The sequence below is a fragment of the Aspergillus fischeri genome, genomic scaffold, assembly GCF_000149645.3.
Source record: "Aspergillus fischeri NRRL 181 1099437636264 genomic scaffold, whole genome shotgun sequence".
Taxonomy (NCBI): Eukaryota; Fungi; Ascomycota; class Eurotiomycetes; order Eurotiales; family Aspergillaceae; genus Aspergillus; species Aspergillus fischeri.
In genome coordinates, this window is record NW_001509762.1 from 5,004,635 (window position 1) to 5,028,282 (window position 23,648).

The following is a 23,648-nucleotide window of genomic DNA, read 5'->3' on the forward strand; positions in this document are numbered from 1 at the left end:
CTTCAGTGGGGCCTTGACTCGCCGAGATCCACGGGACGCACCATCGCATCCAGCCCGACTGTTTACTTTTTCCCCTCATCAATAATATCTATCGATCCGCTACCGATCTCTCCATATGCTACAGAACTGATCTGGGGTGACCTCCTTCCTCATTTCTCATGTCAAACGAGTCTCGCGGGGGTCCTGGATTGCAGGACCTCGAGAAAGAACTGACTTGCTCGGTATGTACTCTGCATAATCATGCTGCTTCTTGCGTCATTTGATCGGGATCTTATCGACGGGTGGGATGGGATACCCACGAGGACCACAACATCAAACCCCTCTCCTTCGATCGTCGGCCTCGTGTTGGCGGTGGATAATCTGATAGTATTTGACAGATCAATATGGGCGATCTCGAAATTGCTTACTTGACCTCTCACTGACTGACCCCGAACAATCTATAGATCTGTACAGAACTGCTCTACCAGCCCCTCACCCTCCTAAACTGCCTACACACGTTCTGCGGTTCGTGCTTGAAAGAATGGTTTGCTGCGCAGGCATCCCGTCGTCGGCCGTCTTCATCCACCCCGCAATTCACCTGCCCTGCCTGTCGGGCCGTAGTGCGCGATACACGACCCAATGCCACTGTCACGACGCTGTTGGACATGGTCCTGGCAGCCAACCCTGAGCGCGTCAAGTCAGCCGAGGAGAAGGAGGAGATTGCTCAGAAATACAAGCATGGCGAGTCGGTGTTTCCTGTGCTTTCGTCTCCGGAACATGGTATGGTGTCGGACAACGAAGATCGACGGTTGCTGGAGGAGGTTCGTGAATTGAGTTTGCGAGAGAGCAGGATGGGGACAGGACAATCTTCAAGAAGCAGGCAAGCCGAGGGCGTTGACGCTGATGGACGGAGAGCGGACGGTCGCTCAAGACGACGGCGTGAGGAGGAGCGTGTACTGCGCCGACAGCCTGGGGCCCCTACGGAAGATAACTCGGAGAGAACGAGGCGGATCGAGCATCAGTCCAGTCTGCGATCACTGCTTAGCTTGTCTGATACCGAAACGATGGAAGAGGAGATCCTGCGACAGATCATCGAAGACGGACTGCTGAATGGTATTGACCTGGACAATCTTGGGCCGGCGCAGGAAGAGGAGTTGACTGAGCGCATCGCCGATGCTTATCGCCGAAGACACATGCGACGGCCGCGCTCACGGCAGAGACAACAGGCGGATGAGGCATCACAAGCGTCGCCGCGACCGCGTGCGAGATCACAATCTGTGCAGAGACCACCGACGTCGTCCGCTCCACAACCATCCTCGAGGAATCCACCCGTGTCAAGGCCGTATCTGCTGGAGCCACTTGTCTCGCGCTCGGAGGGTTCTAATCATCAGCGGCGTCTTTCGGATCAGGGGACGAGGAGGAGGAGGACGTCACCGGCTCCTGTCAATGCGGCGTCCACATCGGAAGACACGTTGCGACCTGCTGCGAGGTCGTCCAGCGATATAGCTTCGGATCGTCCTCGTCCTTCTCAGTCCTCCCGAGCTCGCGCGGCCGAATTGTCAACTGCTCCGAGGCCCCGACGGGCAACAGCGTCGGAGCAGAATGTCCCGAATATATTCACCCCAGAAGCTAGGAACCGCGATCATCGGCAACATGTCTCGGGCAGACCACTCAATATCTCGCCTGCGTCGGTAGCTTCACCGAGCACACCGAATAATTCTTTTTCTGCGCGCTTAGAACAGACCACAGCCGGATCACCGGTCTGTAGTTCTCTAGCACCGGCCGTAAGCAGTCCTGCCAACCAACGCTCTCGACCTTCCTCTTCTCGATCCCACGCCACTCAACGTCCTTCAGCAACTTTCACCGAACCTTCCATCTCTTGCGACCGGTGTGGCAAGCAGAATGTCCAATATGAGCTTCACAAAAGATGTCTACAATGCAAAGATGGAAACTTCCATTTATGCTTGCGGTGCTATCGTCTCGGCCGCGGCTGTTTGCAATGGGCGGGTTTCGGTCCGTCTGCAGAAGTGAATTTTGACAGAATGCTTGCCTCCTCGACCGGTCGGCCTATGCCATCGCGCGAGATAGCGCATGTCTTGCAATTTTCCAGATATCCACGGCCCGCTGAGAACGTCCATCGCACAAGTGGCGGAACAGAGATGACTAGCGACGATCCAGCCCAGAGGTTACAAACAGGACTATTCTGCGACATCTGCCACGCTGTGGCAAACAAATGCTACTGGAAATGCAACGAATGCAACCAGGGGGACTGGGGCTTCTGCAATAAATGCGTTAACCAAGGACGATGCTGCACGCACGCGCTTCTACCTGTCTGTCGACTTGCGCTTGGGGATCGCTCGAGCGTACCAGTACCGGCTGGTAGTGACTCGACTGATGGACCTAACCATCCATCCGCTCCTTCTACTACCGCCGATACTGGGAACGAGATATACAGGATCCTCTCTTTCTCAACCAAGTGTGACATCTGTACATACCCCATCCCAGCGTCAGCCACGAGGTTCCACTGTCTCGAATGCAATGAGGGCGACTACGACGTCTGCGCAAACTGCTACCTCAAACTCGTCGCCACAGGCAAAATCAGCAAGGAAAACGGTCACAATGGTTGGCGCCGTTGTGTCAGAGGCCACCGCATGGTTGTTGTCGGCTTCGAAGACCGCAACGAAGGCCAAAGAAGGGTCGTCGTGCGCGACCTCGTCGGCGGCCGCGCCCTTAAAGACGAACACGCAGCCGCCGTCCCATCCCCTGAAGTCGGAACCGGCGACTGGAGCTGGAAGGAAGGGTCTGAGCGGCGAAAGAAAGCCTCTCGCGTGCGAACCCCCTGGACAACCACCAACAATGACCGCAGCAACTCATTCCCAATCAGTGCCGCTGGTGGCAGCGGATCAGGCTCGGGCTCGGGCCCCAACTCCGAAACAGCCACGCCTACCAATTCCCATTCACCAGCGTTCCTGCGCCGCTTCCCGCCCGACGGTGGAATCGGCCTCATCGTCCATGCCCTCTGGTCGTGGTATCCCGAGGACGATGTCCAGGATGAACTGATGTTTCCGCGCGGGGCGGAGATCACGGAGGTTGAGAACATCAACGACGATTGGTTTTGGGGCTGCTATGCTGGTCAGACGGGACTGTTTCCCGGATCGCATGTTATTGTCGTTGGGGAGATTGTCTAGTTTGTATGTTTTGTCATGGAAATGGCGTGTATGATCTGCTTATTCGAGTATTGCATGGGAAACGACTTATGATTGATGTGTGATGTGTAATGTGAACATAATGCGACGGAAACATGGAATTTATGCGAGCTTTGCATTTCATCGAGCTGTATTGCATGGTTTTCTCTAGCTAGGACTATCTCCATTTGAGCAACGATCCGGTTGCTCAATCATATCGTATCTCAATCATGACGGGCCTGTAACCGCCGAAACACATCAAGCCATAAAACGTATCATCGTGGTATCACAAGAAGTAGCAAACCAGCATGACAACAAATCAAAAACCCACCCAGTAATAAACATTAGAACGACAGTAAAAGAATCGACGAAGAATCTTGATCACTCAAGCAACGCAACCATTAATTTCTGATAATCCCCGCTAGTCTCTCCGCGGACTCTGGCGATGAGATCTTTCTTGTACCGATGGTGGTACGCGCGCTTGACTTGGTCCAGATGCTGTCTGTTCCAATGCACGCGCACAACCCGCACAACCAGCTTCTCATCCTTGGTTCCCATTCCCTTCATGCAGTCCTCGAGGAGGTCAGCGTCCCGCATGGCCGGATCCAGCGCGGTGCGGAGCATATGCAGCAGGGCGTCTTTCATATGCCCGGAGAATTCCTTCTCGATGTGGCTCTCCAGCGACGAGTTGTACCGAGCGCTGAAAGCCTGGCTGATAGCGCGGAGCTCCGGGTCCGACGCGCGGGCGAAGATACCGCAGACTTCGTCGACGTTGTTGACGACGCGGCCGCTGGTTGCGGCGTGGATGGCGCGGGCTTCCTGCTCGATGACCTGGGGGTTGATCGGGTAGGAGGGTTCGTGGCGGTCTGCGCGGAGGACGAGGGAGAAGAGGGAGCGGGTTTTGAAGGAGAGGTCGGCTTCGACGTCCTTTTGGAGGGAGCGGTGGAAGGTGTGCTCGTAGGCGGCCTTGATGGCGTTGAGGTCGGCGTTTGAGCGGCCCAGGACGACATCGTTCAAGAGCCATTCCTTTGTGCCGAGGCCTTGGACTGCTTCGCGGGCGGACTGCACGTCGTGCAGGAGCGGCCCGTCGATGATGGCGAGCAGGGCCTGGCGGAAGTAGCTGCTTGTTTCGGACTTGACGTCCTTGTAGAGGTCCCGGCGGTGATGGTTGGTGTAGGTGGACCGGACGGCGGCCATTTGCAGGGGGTCGAGTTTAGACAGTACTTGGATGAGCGTCTTCTCGTCAGTACCGAACCCTTTCATCGCTTTGCGGAGGAGGTCTGCTTCGCGGCGGAAGTCGCCCGGTGCCATCTGACCAGGAACGTAACCCAGAGAAGGCATGGCGGGTGGGCCTTGGAACTGTTGCGGTGGTGGTGCGGGATAGCTGCTCCCTCCTACCGGCGGGGCGCCATAGGGTCCGGGTTGGGGATACCCGCCCGCAGGCGGAGGGTATCCAGGAACGCCTTGTGGAGGGTACGGAGGTTGCGAAGGAGCGCCATATGGAGGCTGAGGCGGCGGCGAATGGGGATATCCTGGTCCGGGAGCCGGAGGATATCCGCCTGGCGACGGGGCAGGCGGAGGTGGTCGATTATAATGGCCCTGAGGAGGGGGCGGACCGCCGTAACCCGGTTGTTGGGGGTAGGGCGGTTGTGAAAATCCTTGAGGAGCCCCGTACTGAGGGTAGGGGGGTTCTGCAGAGGGGTCAGTCAGTCTATCCAGCTATAATAGGCAGCAGAATTCTGGTAGGGATGCGGGGGCATACGATTTGGTGGGGGGTATTGGTTGTATGACATAGTCGGATTTCTTTCGGTTTGTGGACTGTATGTCAAGAATTCTGAAGATTTGACAAAGGAAAGGGAGTAATCGAAAGTAAAGCGAATGAGGGACAATGGTCAACTTATATGATGAAGTTAGTTCCTCTCTACGGGGTACATCTTCGTCATATGTCGGCTGTGCTCTTGGAATTTGCCTGAGATCCATGGCACCAAGGCAGTAAGTAATGTGGCGCAAGCAAGGCTGAGGCGCTTAGTCAGGTGGGCCGCTCCACAAATCGGCCATATAGGGCTGAATCTGTACGGGTTGAGGGCGTAGATTTCCTTGGCTGTTCGATTACCTCTCTAGAGGGGCAATAGATATTTAATTAGATGAACACGAAGTCAATCTGTTTGGCCGATGATCAACTCAGCAATCCCCTGATACATGAGACGCGGATGGAGTTGTTCCTTCCAGGCTCCAGCCATCGACCAGGGCCAATTCGCTCCGCACCCGGAGCGATCTTAGAGTCCGCCTTGTATTGTCGTTTGACAATAACTCCGTACCATGCTCAGGTACGCGCCTAGCGAGCTCTTTGCGGATCGCAGGTTGCGACTGGGACAAACAACTTACATAAAGCCCGCCATATATAGATAGTATCGACGTATACTCAACATCGAACGTCTCATAAAGAACTAGGGGTGAGTCTCCATTGCGACCCTAAACCATGGATGAGAAACTATATCTGGATATATGCAATCAAACAGGCATCAAAATTCTGTCCTTCGTCTCATTGCTGCTCATGTACTCCGTATTCTGTGCATTTGTCCAAGACCAAAGCAGTCGTTTACCTGGTCTTCCGGCCCTCATCAGCCTTCTCTGCCGTCACAAAAGCCGCTCGCAGCTCTTTGCCAGCCTCCCAAAGCACCCAGAGCGGAATCCACACCCACAAGGTGTTAAAGAAGAAGAGGTAAAACCAGAGGTACACAGGATTACTGGTATCCAACTGGGAACTTCCCGTCAACCATTCCGGCGCAAATGTCATAAAACCCCCGTACAGCTCAGCCGTCGCCAGCGCAGGCGCAACCAGCCACAATCTCGCCTTAGCCGCGCCCTTTGCCGACGCAGTCGACCGGCTGCTCGATGCTTTCCAAAGCAAGTAGCACACATACACGGCCGCGGGGCCGCCAAGAAATACAGTCAAGAGCTCAATAGAGATGGTGGGAGCGTCTGCGACGGCCCAGCGACGGTCTGCTTTTGCGTATTCCTGCCATAGTCGAGCACTTGGGCCTGTTCCGTAGGCTGCGCCGTATACGCGGTCCTTGTGGCCTAGGAAGTATGGCTCTTTGCTAACGCCGGCGGGGAGCGTGGCGTAGCTGTAGAAGCACTCGTATAGGAACGATCCTTCGATGAAGATGTGGGTTAAGGCATCGTAGGCGTGCCAGTAGAAGAGTATCCGGTTGCGCGTTTGAGAAGATGGTATCAGTGCCCTGCCGAGCAGGTAGGCGATAGGCATGAATGATAGGGTAAAGCCGATACAGAGTAACGTCGGGACGTCGAGGGTGAAAGGAATGGTGGAAGACATGGCTATCGTCTATCACTGTAGGTCTCTTTGAGGTAGAGTAGGTTGCAGAACGAAATGAAGTGCAGTCTGTAGATTAACGGACGGTATTTCAAGTGAGCAGAGCTTTTATTGAAGGATCACATTGAGATTGTCCAGTCTGTGATAGATGGATTGAAGAGTGAGTCTAGTGAGAACAAATCAACAACCCCTGATTTTGAAACACTAGTCGCAACGGGACTATGACGTGGATGCCTTAGGCATACTTACTACGGAAATTATCTCCACGCCCTTCGTCGACCTTGAACAATTCGCACCATGATGGTATGTATGTATTTATATTATTTGAAAGTGATGGCATGGATGGAATCTTTCCATTAGTGATTTGATCTGGACTTCATTTCCATTCAGAGATTCTTACAGCCATCAAGCTTTCAAGGACCGGCTCCACCTTCCAGCGCCATGTTTATACCAGATCATTCTTCAGGAACGTCCATGAACTGATGATGCTTTAGCCCAAGGGGATTATACCTTCAATTTAGCAGTCCTAGCACAATTAATCCCCAGTGCTTGATCGCAAATTGCAAAAACAAAAAAAGTAGTCACGCCCGGGATCGAACCGGGAACCTTCTCGGTATCCTTGAAGAAGCTCACTTTGATTGTGAACGAGAAATCATAACCATTAGACCACGTGACTGGTTCTGGTTCTTGTTGGAAGCTTATTGATATTACCCTTCATAAGCGAACTTGCTATAGATGAACCATGATTGCTTCTAATCAAGAAATTCCTTGTTTTGATATTGGAAACCACACATGTGACGAGATGCCACGACTCTTCTCCCGTCCATCATCCGCTGACTGTACTACCCTTGCGGTCGCAAGTCCAAATGATCTAGGACACATCCAGCAAGCTGGCCTATCAACTATTGATATAGGTCCGGGGAATCGGTCACAGCTTCTCATGATGTCACCGAATCTGAAGCTGCATCTGTCCTGAATATCGTCTGCAGTCGGACAGTCGCCTGCCACTCAGACGTTGCTCAGTACGCCACAGATGATCGTCTGTTACCCAGATCCGGGCCCCTGCTGCCTACCCGTTCCGTGACTCAATTCGGGGCCCCTCTGCGCCCTGTGATCACGAATGGAGATTTACCCTGACAGTATGAACAGCCATAGAGCTTGCCCAGGCTAGAGTAGACTGGTTTTGTGTTCACTATAAATTAGTCACCGGGCGACTCCCTGCTCACGCCTTCTGACGCGTGCGCCCTTCCCGTGGTGGCCTCATGATCATTTCCAGAGGGCGGAGCTCTATAAAGTCAGATATAAGGCAGGCTGAAGCCTGAATTAGAAATCTGGCCATTTGGCTTCTGTGATATTATTGGGAGGATCCGGATGGCTATCTTTTGTCTCTCGTTAAGGAGGAAGTAGAGAGATACTTGGTCCATTCCACATTTCTCTGATACATTTTCTGCATAGGGAGCATAGCATTTATCGTTCTACAAAGAAAGAAAGTCTTTGTTTACTCTGGTTTTTTTAACATGCCACACCTGCGTCACCATCGAAGACGCCACTCCTGGCCCTTTGGCAGTCCAGCCGCGCAGCTGCGCGAAAGAAGAATCGCCCGGAATTCCAGCGCACTAGATCCGTCAACGCTCGCGGAGCTCGAAGAACACTACCTGGCACCCATCGTCTCCGAAGATGTACCGGAAGATGATGCTGCATCTGCCGGCATTGTGCGGACGAAGACGATGCGGTCCCACCGGTGGTTTGCTTCGAAGCACGCCGTCCGACATCATACATCCTCGCAGAGGAGTGCTACGACGAGCAGCGGCACAGGCTCGCTACGACGGATGATTCGTCCGCCTCTGGATAAGGCTCGATCGCTGTTCGTTTTGCCTACAACTACTTCGGCTGGGAAACAGGTGGTGGTCTCAGTTTGGGTGCCTCAAGCGGCTGAGACACAACCAGCTGATATGTTTGCTGATCGGGGGAGAAAAACAACAGCCGTTGACGATTCTGATTACTTGGCGGCTGAGAGGAATCATCGGAGGTGTCATTCGGAGCAGCCGCGGTCATGGAGGGCGCCAAGCGCGAGTCTGTGGACACTTTTGGAGGAGTGATTGCTGAGATTTCGGGTGCTCCTGGCGTTTGGTGTAGTTGCTTCTTTAGTCTTCATGGTTTTGAATACTAGTGAATTGACCCTCACTCTCACTCCAAAATATAGCTATTTCTGGAACATGGCAGGCCGAGGATTGCTCTACACTGTTATAGAGCAAATATGCATAGTCTTAATTGATGTGAGTTGTTGCATTGTTTATCTTAAGGGGGCATGGGGAGTATGTGTCCGCCGTGCTAGGATAGTATATGCAGAGTATTGTATGCGTAAGCACTGATATTGCCTCTGTTGGCTCCAAGTCCTTCAATCACACCTTGAATATCGTCCCACAAAACCCAACCATATTCAAAGGCACTACCAGCACCAATCTCGATCCATTAGTGAAACATCAAGCGCCAGGATTAGAATTTAGATGTGTGTGGTCAATCTCTGGCGGGGGATTGAATGAACCTTATTCACGAAATCTAACCCAGGTGATCTCAGGCCATAGTTCCTATTAGCTATTAGCGCATTGGTATCTTTTTTTCCTGGGGCAATGATCGGAACAAATGTGCCGAGGAGAAGCACTCTGACTGTTTAACTTGGCAGGCAATCAGGTGATGTCATATGAGTGCAAATTACCAAGTAGCTAGAGAATTAGAGCCTCAAGTGTGGAGACGTTCATTTCTTTTTGCACTTCTGTTCTTGGCAGCTGCTCACTCGGCAGTAGACACAGACTAGTAGCAGCAGTAATCGTGTGTCCTGGCTTCAAAATTTGGTGCATGCCGCTAATCACTGTCCTTCAGTTGGTTGCTCGAGCCTTGAGGAGGTCTGCATAGTCAACCGAGTCAGACTCTGAAACGTGTCAGACAGCCGGGCTACTCCCTTCAGTCGAGAAATGTTTCTACCTTGAAGTCACCGAGTCATCCTGGGCTAATCCTACACTAACGCATAGCCCGCATAGAATAATGGGTAGGCTCCTCCTCCCATTCGGCCAGTTGCAATGCAAGAATTACCCTCTCGTGGGGGCCAGATGATGTGATTGGACCATTGAGTTGCCCGATATCCTTCTCGAAGCACGCTAGAACGGCCCTACCACCCTGGGCAGGTCTCAGCTGCTTAGGCCTTCTCAGAGGGTTTGTTTGACATGTGGGGAAGTGAAAGGGAAACGATGACTGAGGGATGTTCATTCTAAAAGAGGATTTGAGCGGAACTCAATCATTGACAGCGGAGGTGAAGTGATACGTGTCGTATCCAAGGTTTGGCACTCTTTATCATCATCCATTCACGAAGGTCGAATAATTACCAAGTGACACTGCTGTCGATGATTCAGGTCACCAGGCAGAAGCGGTGAATTTGGCCCTTCTGGGGAATCAATCTGCAGGTGTCGAAATGGTGATTGGCTCTTCGTCAACCTTGTAGGGCAGAGTGAGTGGGGCCAGCCGAGAATCTCACCGACTCTGGAAAGTCAGAATCGTTGGCAGCTCTTGATTCGTCAATGGGAGCAGGGACCCGGTGCCCCAGGAAATGTCAGTCCCGTCCTCATGGCTCGATGATTGGACGACGGGGAGGGAGAAGATAGGTAATGGAAGTTGAGTGTCCGGAGTACACCGTAAGAGGATGTCGATGCTGGAGCTGAAAGACATAAATATGACTATCTGTCCGCCGCTTCGGTTAGTCTTTGTTCTCAACTCTTGATTCTCTTCTTCCAAGTTCAAAGTCCCAATCCGGGTAAAGACCTTACATACCTTTTGAAATTTTCCTGAATATGAAAGATCAGCACCGTGCTGGTCCCGCAGTAATCGAGCAGAACAATATCCATCGTCCGCTTTCTCACACAACCACTGTCTCCTCATCCGACTCCTCCCAAAGCGGCAACGCCACTGACAGTCCCCGCCAATCCTCCCACAGACTCTCCTTCCCATCTGGCGCAAGACTATTTCGCCCTCGTTCAAAGTCGCCCGCAGCAATTGGCACAGAGTTGCCGGTAAATCGTACTCGTCGCTCCACATCCGACAACTACGGCGAAACCATTCCTAGAAAGGTTCCTACTTCTAGTGACAATATCCCTCGACGTTCAACAAGCCCCACCGCAATGTCTCCCATCGAGCCCACCAGTCCAACTTCTGCTGATCTGCAGAAGCGCGACTCGGGATCATACAGCTCCCAGTCCAGAAAGAGCGGCGACGATTATCGTCGCTACAGCGGGACTGTGAACCACTACGGCCGTCATTCTAACGATTGGTTGTTCGGTGGGTTCAGTTTGCGGGACACCGTCCGAGAGGGCGTTGATCGCTTGCGTCATGGAAAAGAGAGCTGAGCGTCGCGTTCTTGGTATCATTTCTGCCTCTCCTTTGGTCCTCGACTTGAGACTGGGCCCCAATCAGTGTCACTGTTCAACAGCATCGTAGACATGACACGCACCGACGGACACTTGAACATACCAGCAGTGAACGGTATCCTCTTCGATAAGTCATCACTTTCTCGGAACAGTCCGAGCATCGAGGTCAAACACCGCAAGAAGCTCCATCAAACCGAGGATCTACTCCAGGCAATGCACGGCACCAGAGATTGGACATCCGAAAAAGAAACGCCACGCATTCGCTGTATCCATCTCGGCGTTCCGCCACTCAGTCGACGCGCACCTATGACTGGTCTTGGTTTGTCTTTATGATTGTGCATACTACTTTCAATTTCATTCAGTCAGCGACCTGGATCTGAAGAAAGTTTGAAACATAGTTAAATTGATTGTTAGAGCCCAGTGCATGGACCACATACCTTGCTCAGTAAGCCCGACCATCATCTATCACCACTGTAGAAACCAAGATAAAAGTCATCAACAACATCAACCATCCCACCAGCTGGAACCCATCTTTGAGATCCTGAAGCAGATTTCGGAATAATGTTCCATGAAACAGTAGTCAGGGTCACCACATCCACTTAGGGTTTTGACCTAGCCTGCAACCCTGGCGCCTTTCGTCCCGGTCTACTCCGTAGTTGCCAGTCATACGCAGATTGAGTTAAGGTAGCAAGTCAACAACCTGTTTTACAAACGTACAAAAATTTCAAAAACAGAAGGAGAGCACATTGAAGGCAAAATGGGTCAGGTAGTCGACCTTACTCTGCCTTGCATGAATTAGTTACCAGTAAGTGCTCCGTAAGCAAGTCAACTCTCAGCTCTCAGCTCCCCACCAGATCGACCACTAGGCGTGCCCGATCGTCTAGAAATCGCAGGTGACGCTCTTCAGGCCGATACTTCGATAATTTGCCAAGAACTCGACCCGCATATTTTATCTTCTTTTTTTCGATTTTCTAATCGTGATTGCTGGGTTCTTGTGCCGTAGCCTCTTCTACTGCAAGCACACGTGGGATGGGACCCGTCAATAGTCGGCAGCTCCCAAGCCCGAGTCCACACTCCGCAGGCGCAGCTTAGGGATTTGAAGCCTTAAGCATTCATTCACCGAGACAATTTACCGGTGTTCATTACGAGGGTACCGGCGGGAACGAGGGGGGGGAGTTTGATGAATTTAGTGGCTAATACCGTGTGTTATGGCCAATCTATGAATAAGAACTATCATTAAACAGTAGAATAAATATTGGTCCGGCAGGACGTCTCAGGGGTGATAACAAAAAAAGGGGGAATCATGGGATACTAGTCGACCCAAAAGGGAAACTTTGCAAATAAAATAGAATAAAACAAATAAATTTTGAAAACGCAGCAGAACGCCAGAGCCGAATAATCACGAAATTGCAGTTCTCCAGCTGTACTCCTTGTCCCATAAACAATAATGTGGCCCGCCCACTCCCCGCCCCCGTCAGGTTCGTGACTTGGAAGCGTCCGGCCGTGTAATCATGATAACCGTTGGATCTATGAAGGGTGATGTGGGAACAAGTCCCTCTATTGAGTGAGAGCCGAGAGATGCTCATGCCGCTCTCTGCCACGCGGCAATGTCAGCCGGTGTTATATCGATATTTTCCGCCGTCAAGGCCTGGAGCTTAGATATCTGCAAATGCGCTGGAACCGGTCAGTCGGTGGTCAAGATGAATATGCAGCGTTGTGCAAGGCCTCTGACGCAAATCCAAGGACAATACATACTTGGGCGTTGCACGGCTTCTGCTCCTGCATGGACATGAATGACCCCCGAGTCGACATACTCCTTTGTGGTGACTCCGCTGTGTGAGGCAGCACCGAGGATCACTCGAATTCGGTACCGACCTGGCTGCGCAATGCTCAGCGGGCTGAACTTGGCAAATCCGCTTGTCGTGTTCCCATTTCGACTGCGCACACTGGACGTTAGCGTCCCCGCCAGTCCGGTGGCCGCAGCCGTTCCCGTCTCGCTCCTGAGCGATGCGTGCGCAACCATGTGCTGAACTGCTGGGTTCACTAGGTTGCCCACGGGCCTGACTGCCACAATTACTGGCAGGGTAAATGGCGTCCCAGGACGAACAGCAGCCGGGGGCTCAATCTCAAATGTGATGCCGAACTCCCGACTGGAGCTTCCCCGGGAACTTCCTCCTTTGCTCTGAACCATTTTTGCAGGCCTCCCTTGTTAGAGATCGATGTGGTCTTTGTTATCGTACCGGACAGAGCAATTCGATGGAGTCAGCTCGGGCCCAACTTCAACAATGCAAGTAGCCTATATCTTTAGCCTGAAATGGGATATCAACGGTAGAAGGAATTTAACATAGCACAAGCAAGAGGATTGACCAGACAATTAATAGAGACAATGGCTCTTGAATTAGAAGCAAAAGGTAGGATAATAATGGGCTCCCGAGGGTGGTTCATATATGTTGAGTGCCGGCCTCATATAGATTGAACCCTACCGAAAAGGGCATCATAACATATTTCCAATTTGGAGGACAGTGCTGAATACTGTCTTAGCAGGTTTGCCACCGCAGACAAGGGAAAAAAAGCTAATCTCAATAGCTCCCTTGAAATGCAAGATTAGCGAGAATGTGGATCTGCGTGGTATTACAGTTATGTGCTGACGCTAGATAAGGGCCCGCAAGCTTGTCCCAGTGTTTACTGGATTTGGGTTCGCATGAATCGAACCCATAAGCATGAAATGAAAAATTCATCCTTCCTGCAATATGGGCATTTTGGGAAAGTGGAACCCACATCTGGGCCTCTCCTCTCCTGTTCTTCTAATCGTCTTCTCATTCGTTATATTATTCTCTGAACAGGTGGTGTTGTGCCTCTCTCCATATTTGTTTTTCTTGGCCTTGTGCTGGCACCATCTCCTCAAGCGAACGCCACTCTAACACCGCATTGAATTAACACGGATATAGTTTCCACAGCGCTAAAGCAACTGAGAATTCCCGGGAATCAAGCAGAGAGATGGATGGTAAGGTCGAGATGTCAGATCCGCTTCGGGGGGAGCCAATCGAATTGTGAAGCACAAGATGCAAATCCTAGCGCATCATGCGAGATCTATAACGCATTCCACGGGTATCTCGGACGCTAGCCTTTACATCCGTATTCGCAAACAGTAGACCATTGTATCAGTGGACCTCTGGGGAAGAGGTGGCTCATGCTTCACCCTTTGGACTTGAAGATGGATGGTCCATGAAGTTCCCTTTGCTTTTTTGTGGGCCCAGAGAGATACTCAATGCTGGAAAGGGACGAATGACGATACAAAGCTTGCATCCATCACGCGTTCTCGGAAGGATCATGCTTGTTCACTGTAGTGTGCGAGTCAACATGTTGTGGCAATCGCAGTGTTTCTACGAAACCAAGACGTTGGACATTCCGTCAAACAATGTACAGCGTGACGAAGAAATTTTCGATAGATAGACTTTCTTCGCTATCCAATGGAGTTCAGAACCTGGAGGAACGGACAACCGGGCTGGAACAAAGCACGTCCTAGTTTCCGCAGTGGTACACAAAGCTTTCCGTTCTTGTATCGGAGAACGGTCAGAAGGGATAGTCAACCAAGATAGTTGTTTACCAAAATCAGACGATTGCGCCAATTGAACTCAATCCCTGTAGCCTGGATGGGGAAGCAATCTCCATAATCAGATGGATCACAGTGCTTTGGGTAACAGGGACAATTTTGGACAGTGTTGGGCCAGTAACTTCGCCACACCTCCTTCCGGTTTAGTCCTTGCCACAAGCCACAGTTCCCCACTACAGCCTCACCCAGACTTCTAATAGCGGGGTTTTCTCTGCTTTTGTTTTTGTTGCATGTCTGTCTTCCATGGTCATCACCTTGCTGAATCGCGCTATTGGATGCAGTTGTCTCTTCCAAGCTCCCACATACTAAACCACTGCCTGTTTCCAACGTCGATCATTCCATACTTGCTTCTTTTGAACCTAAACTGTCATGAACTGCACTCCTCTCTACACGATTCCATCCCAGGATCCCCTGACCTTCCACGAGGTCACCAGTTGTTCCGACCAATCATTGACTACTGACCATCATATTAACAATATGGTCTAGATTGGCCATTATTTGCTTGATAAACTGCTATCATGATAGTGGTCCCCCGCAGCCCGCAACGGACTAGTGGAGTAAAACCCAGGGTTCAGGCTTCTCCTGCTGCGCGGTGTACAGGGACACAATATTCAGGTATTGCTCGTGAACAGTTGAGTCAAATCTCCATGACAGGAAACAGGACAAAGGAAGGCTCCTTGATCGACAGCCAACACAGTATGAAAAAGTTCGTTGGATCTGCATTGTCCCTCTGACAAGTTGTGGGGCATCCTCGTATTTGCTTTTCCTCTCATGCACGGTGCAATGCTCGATGCCGTGGAGCACTCCTTGACGACTTGAGACGAGATCTACCATCCATTCCGCATACAACCAATAGTTCTTTGTGGATCGCCGATTCAGCATGATAACACACAAGCCACCTGTGGCTGAAGTGGATCATGAACGGTCAAGTTGTGGCGGTGAAACCGAGGAATCCAGGATTCCTACAGGACTTTTCCCAGGAGGAAACATTGGTTCGGTCTCGCCTGGAGCTCTGGGCCTCATTCTACTGCTTTGTCCAGATCTGTAGTCTAATAGCGTGGTTGCTAGGCCAGCATAATGCCTCGTTGATGTCGTGTGATTACGCTTTGACTCTCATACTGGGCATCCAACAGGATGAACTCGCAAACGTCATCTGTCTCATGGATACAGTTTCCTAAACTTAGCCTTTCCGTGCCTTTGCGTCCTATTCCTCGTCTGCATTGCTGAGTTCGCAAGATCCGTCGGACTGGGACTATCCGCCCATGAGTTCTTGGGTCTCGAGACTCGCTTCAGCCTGTTCACCGCTTTATTCATTGACTTTAGCGTATGGAGAATCTATTTGGGATGATACAATGGTATCCGGCACGCGCTATCGCAATGCTCGAATGATTGTGGAGAATGTACTTGAGGATCTCCTACCAAAAGCGCAACTCGATCCTCGGAGCCTGAGACCGCATGGTTCCGGTTCTTCTAAATGAGGTTACACATCGACAAATGATCTTCTTGTTTTAGCAAATGTATCAATCTAACACAGTTGGCAAGTCTCGTAAATCGCAATATTGTCCGGTGGACTGCAAGGCATACCACAGCCCCAACTGGAACGCGCATCTCTTTGCGTAACCGAGTGAATTACATGTGCTTCGCCAGACCAGATCTGGCCCCAGAAAGACAGTGTTAAACTGCGGCTTTGCAGTCAGTCACAGAAGAAGTTTCTATCAGCCAAAAAGTACCACTACTGAGGTATGTACGTTGCAGGGGTGGCAGCACTTACTCCCGGCCGCAGTGATCCATTGCCCCGCCGAATGAGATGGTCCAGGAGGGCACGAGATCGTCGCCCGGTTGAACCGTGCGCTATAACAGACTCGCACTTGTGTCATGACTCGTAAGACCAACCTCAAAACAACAAAGTACCTTAATCCATCTCATCCTGTAAGAGGGACTCCAGCATTGGACAGGGCTGCTCATGCACCCCGTCCCAAATAGGGACAAAGTTTACAGACCACTAAAAGGAGGCGACTTATTTTCAGAGGACTGCGCTTAATTAGTGAGGCGGATCAGCAGCTAGTAAGTGTATCAACGTTACACAAAAAGCAAGGAACCTATGTCCTTGGCACAAGCCCTATGTTATCCCGAATGAGAGTATTGCCATACCCTACCGGAACCAAACCGCACAAAGCAGATGGGCAACGCTTGAGCTCCCGCATGTGCAAATGCTCACCTGACGGCCTTCAGTTCCACCATCAAAGAAGGCTTCTGCCAGATGATATACGATGTCTGATCATCCCAGTCGCGGTAGTCTTCATGGAGGGTCATGTCAAAGTTCCAGAGCAGCTTTGCAACGATGAGGCGCATTTCAGCATAAGCGAGACTGTATCGAGGGAACAAAAGCCCTTGTCAGTAATGAGTCGAGGCAGGAGAAAGTGCAGCAACATACTTCTTGCCTAGGCAGTTTCGAGGACCAAAGGAGAAGGGTTGCGAAGCCTCTCTGTTATCCGTTTCAAACCTACGATCCCTGTTTTCCAGCCAACGCTCAGGAATAAAAGATTCGGGCTCGGCGAAATTGGATTTCGCCCGAGAAGCCGAGAATGGTACTACAGATACAGAGACCTATCGAAGCGGTTAGCGGAAGGGATGTGTCAAATGATCTTCAAGACTTTGCGTACACCTCCGGGGACATATTGTCCATCAATGGAAGCTCCCCCCATCGGGACCTTTCTTGGAAGATATCCTGGCACAGGAGGATATAATCGTAAGCTTTCTTCGAGAACAGCGTGCAAGTACGGGAGTCTTGCCACTGAAAGGAAGGTGATATCGTCTTGCTTCTGAAAAGCTCCTCTGATTTCCTGGACGAGCTTATTGTACTTTTCAGGGTGTTTCAGGAGATAAAAAGTGCAGCCGGACAGCAAGGTAGCGGTTGTCTCACTCCCAGCAAGAATCAAAACACCTGCATTCGCTTCTATCTCCTGCCGCGTCATGCCTCGTTCGTCATTGTGTCTCAGAATGCAGGACATGAAGTCCGGTCTGCTAGTCTGCAGGTCAAGCCGACGACTGACTTTGTCCTTACTCATGCGCCAGTGCTCATTTCTCATTTTCGCAGCCTTCTTTGGGAGTAACCTTTTAACCAGCGATTCTAGCAACGGATAAAGATGAATGAGTCTCAGGTAGACGCTCATTTTCACACTTTGGAAAACCATCTTCACCCAGGGGTGGTAGCGATTGTCCCGGAGGCAATCGAACGGCTCCCCGAAGGCCAAATCGCCAATAATATCAAAGGTGGTGTAATTGTACCACTTCATCATATCGACCGTGCTTCGCGAAGCAGCGCATTCAGCACGTAGTTTCTCGACGAGAAGATCCACATAATGCTGTACGAGCGACTCCTGTTCTCTCATCGCTTTCTCGGAGAATGCATGCGACAATAGGCGCCGCTGTCTGGCGTGATCGGCGTCACCAGCTGTAAGTATATGCCCGCCGTTCGGGCTGGGGATATAGTACTCGGGATCCTTGATGAACGAACTGGCACCGTGTTTCCGGTGACCGTAGATGTCTTTCCAAGCGCTGGCGCTTCGGTACACCAGGGTGGAGGGCGAAATGCGCACAACATCGCCATACTGGTCATGCAGTTCCTTTAGCTTGGCATGTATTTCCCCTGAGATTGTCCACCAGATGTAGCATATATTCGAGCATGCCGCGAGCTTGGGACCAGGAAATTTCCGAAGCGGGTGTAGATAAATATTGTAGATAGCCTGCCCAAGCAGAACTGCTACCAGCTATTATACTCAAGGTCAGCTCAGCAGGACGCTTTCCAGTCAGGCAGTCTGTGGGTTAAGTGCACTCACTATGGATAGCACGATAGATATTGGACTCATCCTTTTCTATCCTATTTTAGGTCTGTCAGGAGTTTGCATCGTCCGGATCCTGATCCAGGATGGACACTGGCTTAAATAACTGGCCACGTACGAGTGCGCCGAGGTAGCATCACCGGGGCCCAGCTGTAGCAGTAGTGCTTCAGCTTATTCGCTTGTTGCTTCGAACCCTTGTGTGTGACATTGCTAGAGCTAAAGCCAGAGCTAGACTAGGTGCTTGATGGCTTGATAGACCGACCATGATGTCCGATGGGATGTCAAAGTGGGGTACCATTATGGCATAACTGTCTAGTGTCACAAGATATCCTCTCCACTTATGCACGATGTCATGACTCGTGAGGTTAGGTCGATTTCATAGCACGGCTGTAGCGGCCGGCTACAGGCAGTGGAGGCGAAATGGCGCATATTTTTATGCTTACGGCCAAAGACGTGGTGTTATCGCCGGACAAATCCGACGGAGATCAACGGATGGACATCCATACACTAGACTAAGATTTAGCGACGTTCTGAAAACGCATGGAAAAGAATTGTTGCATAAATATCGAATAGATACTTTCTATATGAATTAGGTCAACACAAAAGAGCTATCTATAGAGTTCAACCCCGCTTCATCCCTATATATATATATTTTGAAAGGTGATCTCAAGGTATATTAGAGGTAACTACTACTTCACGCGCAAGTATGAACCTGGCCTCGGCTAGAAGACTCTAGCGATGACCTACTTTCCATTCAATACAATCGCTTCAAGCTGATTCCCGCCGATCCTAGACCAGCGATGGCACGACCGATGGTCATGGCATTATTTTCACGAGCACATCGATCTGTTTCCTAAGCGCCATTGCATTGGCATGAACCTGGAGTATGCAGAAACGAAACTCATTCTCGCTTGACTGATGGTCTGGTTCACTCTGGAATCGCGGACGATGCATTTAATATCACCAAGCAGTGAGTCTAAATCATGTAGGAGAAACCACCCTGATATCTCACTTGAGCCGGGACCTAGAAGAGTAGACCTGCTGCAGTCCTCGAAGTAGAAAGGGAGACGGAAAGACACCTTCCTTCCATTTTGGGCTCCAACTGCTCTCTGCGCCCTCGCTCACGTGTCGTGACGTTGACTTTGACACCTGAGCTATCTCATGCAATATGGATGACTTCGCATCTAAGAACAGTATTGTTATCACGATGAACATCTGGCCGACGCTCGGTTATCTCTCAGATGGCGCCTGTCCTTCACACACGATACTATCAATCCTTTTCTGTTTCTCACTCTTTTAATAGCGCTCACGCACAACCAATACGGGTTACAAGGTACATTAGTTTGAGGGTACTGATCCAACTGTTTGTGGGAACTATCTGCATTTTCGTGCTCGCGGTTTTATTCTGGAAAATTGGGCAGTTCATTCGATTCCTCACGCGGGACCGAGTCATCAGGCAAGGAAAGACGGTTAACACTCGCTACGCGAGGACCTGGTATGGCTGGGTACCATTGCAACGACATGAGTTCCACAAGAGGCTTTTCCAAAAATGTTTCCAAAGATTGCATGACTGGATGGCGTGGAGATCATCCAAGGCCGACTTTCGCTGGGTCTGGTGGGATCCTGGCCAAAAGGAGCTGAAAAAGTACAAGGAAAGGCGACGATTCCTCAGGTGGGTGCCAAAATGCTTCAGAAGCTACGAATTCACGACGGCGGATGCCATCTGGAACCCTGGCCCTTCAGTTGGGCGTTGTCTGGCGCCTGGTGAAAATACAGCAGGACGTTCCTGCACAGAAAGGCGCAGTCTTTCAACTCAGAACCTGTGTATGGCTGTGCTCAAGTCATCAGAAAGACGGGATTTTCATAATGTATCATCGAGCCAGATGTCAATGTCCGATCGTTCTCAACTATCGCTGATTGCATCAAGACAACTGGATAGAAGACTCGAGGGAAACTCCACGACTGACACAATCCAACTCCGAGATCTCCGCATACTCTATAACCATGCTGGAATGCCCTTGCCATTGAATCATTCAATATACGTACGCAAAGGCAACCGTATGGTCCTGCTTTTCCCGAAGCGCAATATAGCGATGCGACAAAATCTTTCCATGCCATGTCTTTTGAGTACAGAACCCGGTCGTTCAAGGCTCGTCGATTGCTCAGAAGGATTTTATACTGGCCAGAATTTTGGACATGGGGAAGTTGGCTCTCGCTCGATTCAGAAGAGACCTCGTGCTCTTGCGTACCAGATGTGGTCGGCTCGCATGGAACTTCAAACGTCAAAATGCATTCGTTACAACCAGAGCCCGCTTCTCGGTCCTCCAGGGAGCCCCGAATCTGGACTTATTGGCAGTTTCTCCTCCGAACACGCTGCGTCTTTGGACTTGGTCCCAAGGACCTTTGGAAGAAGTATCGCCAATCCCTCCTCCGACGCAACCAGTCACGCCGTATCCATGAAACAACACGTTGATCATGACAGAGGCGACATGTCGGATGAAAGCGCACAAGATTCTGAAGCTGAACACCGACGTTGTAAGCCACAACTTCGCATCGATAATAGTTCACATCGAAGCGCAGAAGCCAGAGATTCGGGGCTCCAGGCTGCGTCTCCTGGCGCCGTTCAGAACTCTCCACGCTCAGATCGTGCAAAAAGACCGCGGAGCTTGGACGAAACTAACAAGAGCAAGAAGCTGCGGAAGAAACATCAAACAAAAGCTAGGCACCTGGCACATGGAAAGGAACCTTTACGAAGTCTAAGCACCTGGGAGGCGAGGCTAGCGCACGACCTGAATCGAAAATTGGAATGGCTCTTCGAACAGCTTAGTCCTGGTCGTAGGCCTTTTCACTTTGCCTTGCTTGCCAATCACTGGCTAAATAGAGAGACTTGGGTTGTACTCGATCCTATTTCACGGGTCCCCATTCAAGCAAGACGTCTTTGGGGAGATCCACGATCTAATTCTCCATATCCAATACCTTGCTGGGGGCCGAGACCCAAATATCCCGGGAGCCCTTGCAAAACAGCCAACAGACCTCATTTGGATTCCTGGAGGGTTGCTGTCAATCGCAATCGACGGGCGTCAGGACTTCAAGACGTCGTCAAGGGCCTCGCGTTACTTGCAGATTCCGCAGATGAACCACGGGATGGGAAAGTCGATCCAGCAAGCTGGATTCTTCGAAGGCCCCCGCAAGGCTTTGCAATGTCAACCACGCAGCAAGACGAGTACTACGAAGGAGGAGCAGGTTGGCAAGAGACCCTCGGTGACTGGCAAAGGGTGCGCCGTGGTTATCGAATCCGTAAAGCAATCTATGAAGGAAGGGCTAATCGAACTAGGATGAAGGAGATAGCGGTTGGACTTACCCGGTACTTCCAGGCCATAACAAATGAACCTTTGAACACTCCCAAAACAGCCGCCGCGTAAGAGGTACCAGCCGCCGGGCATTTCTTCAAGGCTTGCATCAGATACGGCGAAATTCGGAGAGGTTGACGAAGCGGTCTGTCGTCCATAGGCCAGATAGGTATCATATTGACTCTACCGGGAGAATTTCCACTCTCTTCACAGAGTGTTCTAGGTCCCAATTTATCATTTATTGTTCTACGCTTATGACAAAGATATCGTCTTGGTAAGAAACAAGATCTGTGTGTGTGTGAAATGTGCTCTCAAATTTGTATGAATGCATAGTAAGCCGAATTGAAAACCCATCGCAGTCATTGTGTAATTTCCCAATAGCCGAGAACTCCGATTTGCTTCCCTGTATCCTTTCTAGCTGAACCTCGACCTCCATCAGAGGATCTAGCCGATAAGGGCTGTGGTGTATTGTACAAACATTTTCAGCGGATTGTATGGACGGTTTTGAAGAGTATTGTGCGTCGAACTAGAGAACTTAGAAACCGGGAGGGTTCAAGCGCTGGCTGACTCTTGTCCACTTGGGCAGTTCTAAAAGCGAATTGTCAGCATCCTCATATATCGGCCTTGAGAACAGGTTAGTGACAGTGTCGAGACAAACGTACTGTGAATACCCTTCCGATAGGTCTTTTCCTTCTTATCGAACAGCGTGTACTTGTCCTTGGGCAACATCTCTTCCTCCCGAGGCATTTCCGCATACCACCGATCAACGGCTTTTGTGCTCTGGCCGTTTCGTCGCAAGGCGGCGCTCAGGGTGTCGACTACCCGGTCAACGGCGCGTAGACGCTTCCGTTGCCGTGCTTTTTGGGGCTGTGAAATACGCCATGGGATCTTCCTGTTCGTTCGCTCCCATTAGTCGTGTGCTTTATGGTAGTGAAAAAGGACAGAGGGGAAGAGCCACTGCAGAGGCTCCGTCAGGGGCATGGGGCGTACCAGAGAAGACCCGAGAAGAGCGGTGACGAGGCCTTGAACATCTTGACGGTATCCTGTCAAGTTGTTCGCTGAAAGTGCTGCAAGAATTGCACTGTCGCTGTCGGTGATGGGCAGACTCGGGGTGAAAATACTTGTATTCTGGAGGTTCGGAGGTGCTGGGTGGTCCGTGCTCGCCTCCGACCTCCGCGGCCGCAAAGCCAAAACCAAAGCCAATGAAGGCGTCTCTTGCTTTCACGCCGCTCGTCTCTGTCTGGGGGATTTATGTAGGTCTTCCTCCCCTCATTGCTCTTCAATCTTTCTTTGGCCCTTGTTGGCATTATCAAGTGCAGCAGTCTTTTGTTCTCGCTGCATCTGTTGTTTATCTACCTTTGTCCATGGATTCTTCTCGGTAGAGCTGTATACCATGTCCCGTTCTACGGATCGCAGCGCGACGGGCGATTGCCCTTCTCTTCCTTGGAGAGCGCTTTCGGCTACGACGATTTTCGGAGTCGCTGCATTATGCCGTTCGTTCTTGTACATGTGTAGTCGTCCGGAAATCAATGGCTTGGAGCCCTTTCTGGAATTACTTGAATCTCGACAGGATACGTCGCGAAGGACGAGGGGTTTGCTGACAGGTATCGATCCTCTTTACTCTACAAATTTTCTCTGCTTCTGTCTGATCGCTGCGCGGAGGTCAACTGCTGACATGGGATTGATTCGACAGTATCGAACCATATTAGCGTGTACGTACGTTACGATGCGCCTTGAAGCTTGAGGCGACACCCATCTGCGACTTCAACGAAGCTTACCGTTGTCGCTGACTCGAGCAGTATGGATGATCCGATCATGTGGGGAGCGATCCCGTTACGGTGGAATTTTGGACTTTCCTCGTCCAACAAGAGATGGGGCTTTGGCAGCCATGATATCTGTTATCAAAGCCGGTATGATGAAACAACACACT

General features: G+C 51.0%; 9 protein-coding genes and 1 non-coding gene across 10 annotated transcripts; 4 read left to right on the forward strand and 6 right to left on the reverse strand.

The window, feature by feature from the left end:
• Nucleotides 1-158: 158 nt before the first annotated feature.
• On the forward strand, nucleotides 159-3,167 carry NFIA_089050 (SH3 domain protein; the record flags this gene model as incomplete). Its single annotated transcript, XM_001260845.1, has 2 exons — nucleotides 159-221; nucleotides 444-3,167. 2 exons carry the CDS (start codon nucleotides 159-161, stop codon nucleotides 3,165-3,167), a joined length of 2,787 nt encoding a protein of 928 aa, XP_001260846.1.
• Nucleotides 3,168-3,545: 378 nt separating this feature from the next.
• On the reverse strand, nucleotides 3,546-4,957 carry NFIA_089060 (annexin ANXC3.2; the record flags this gene model as incomplete). Its single annotated transcript, XM_001260846.1, has 2 exons — nucleotides 3,546-4,855; nucleotides 4,927-4,957. 2 exons carry the CDS (start codon nucleotides 4,955-4,957, stop codon nucleotides 3,546-3,548), a joined length of 1,341 nt encoding a protein of 446 aa, XP_001260847.1.
• Nucleotides 4,958-5,763: 806 nt separating this feature from the next.
• NFIA_089070 (EXPERA domain-containing protein) lies at nucleotides 5,764-6,501 on the reverse strand (the record flags this gene model as incomplete). Its single annotated transcript, XM_001260847.1, has 1 exon — nucleotides 5,764-6,501. The coding sequence occupies one exon, from the start codon at nucleotides 6,499-6,501 to the stop codon at nucleotides 5,764-5,766; it is 738 nt and encodes a 245-aa protein (XP_001260848.1).
• A 575-nt stretch (nucleotides 6,502-7,076) lies between these two features.
• NFIA_089080 lies at nucleotides 7,077-7,174 on the reverse strand. The gene has a single exon. It is a non-coding gene; the product is annotated as a tRNA-Val (tRNA).
• Nucleotides 7,175-8,015: 841 nt separating this feature from the next.
• On the forward strand, nucleotides 8,016-8,597 carry NFIA_089090 (uncharacterized protein; the record flags this gene model as incomplete). Its single annotated transcript, XM_001260848.1, has 1 exon — nucleotides 8,016-8,597. One exon carries the CDS (start codon nucleotides 8,016-8,018, stop codon nucleotides 8,595-8,597), a length of 582 nt encoding a protein of 193 aa, XP_001260849.1.
• Nucleotides 8,598-10,340: 1,743 nt separating this feature from the next.
• Nucleotides 10,341-10,892, forward strand: NFIA_089100 (uncharacterized protein; the record flags this gene model as incomplete). The annotated part of the gene is made up of 1 exon (XM_001260849.1): nucleotides 10,341-10,892. The coding sequence occupies one exon, from the start codon at nucleotides 10,341-10,343 to the stop codon at nucleotides 10,890-10,892; it is 552 nt and encodes a 183-aa protein (XP_001260850.1).
• A 1,603-nt stretch (nucleotides 10,893-12,495) lies between these two features.
• Nucleotides 12,496-13,104, reverse strand: NFIA_089110 (uncharacterized protein; the record flags this gene model as incomplete). Its single annotated transcript, XM_001260850.1, has 2 exons — nucleotides 12,496-12,587; nucleotides 12,669-13,104. The coding sequence occupies 2 exons, from the start codon at nucleotides 13,102-13,104 to the stop codon at nucleotides 12,496-12,498; spliced, it is 528 nt and encodes a 175-aa protein (XP_001260851.1).
• A 3,636-nt stretch (nucleotides 13,105-16,740) lies between these two features.
• On the reverse strand, nucleotides 16,741-18,395 carry NFIA_089120 (cytochrome P450; the record flags this gene model as incomplete). Its single annotated transcript, XM_001260851.1, has 4 exons — nucleotides 16,741-16,894; nucleotides 16,961-17,133; nucleotides 17,190-18,296; nucleotides 18,366-18,395. The coding sequence occupies 4 exons, from the start codon at nucleotides 18,393-18,395 to the stop codon at nucleotides 16,741-16,743; spliced, it is 1,464 nt and encodes a 487-aa protein (XP_001260852.1).
• A 1,547-nt stretch (nucleotides 18,396-19,942) lies between these two features.
• On the forward strand, nucleotides 19,943-21,790 carry NFIA_089130 (uncharacterized protein; the record flags this gene model as incomplete). The annotated part of the gene is made up of 1 exon (XM_001260852.1): nucleotides 19,943-21,790. The coding sequence occupies one exon, from the start codon at nucleotides 19,943-19,945 to the stop codon at nucleotides 21,788-21,790; it is 1,848 nt and encodes a 615-aa protein (XP_001260853.1).
• A 463-nt stretch (nucleotides 21,791-22,253) lies between these two features.
• NFIA_089140 (mitochondrial 54S ribosomal protein mL60) lies at nucleotides 22,254-22,749 on the reverse strand (the record flags this gene model as incomplete). Its single annotated transcript, XM_001260853.1, has 3 exons — nucleotides 22,254-22,306; nucleotides 22,381-22,610; nucleotides 22,709-22,749. The coding sequence occupies 3 exons, from the start codon at nucleotides 22,747-22,749 to the stop codon at nucleotides 22,254-22,256; spliced, it is 324 nt and encodes a 107-aa protein (XP_001260854.1).
• Nucleotides 22,750-23,648: the final 899 nt, after the last annotated feature.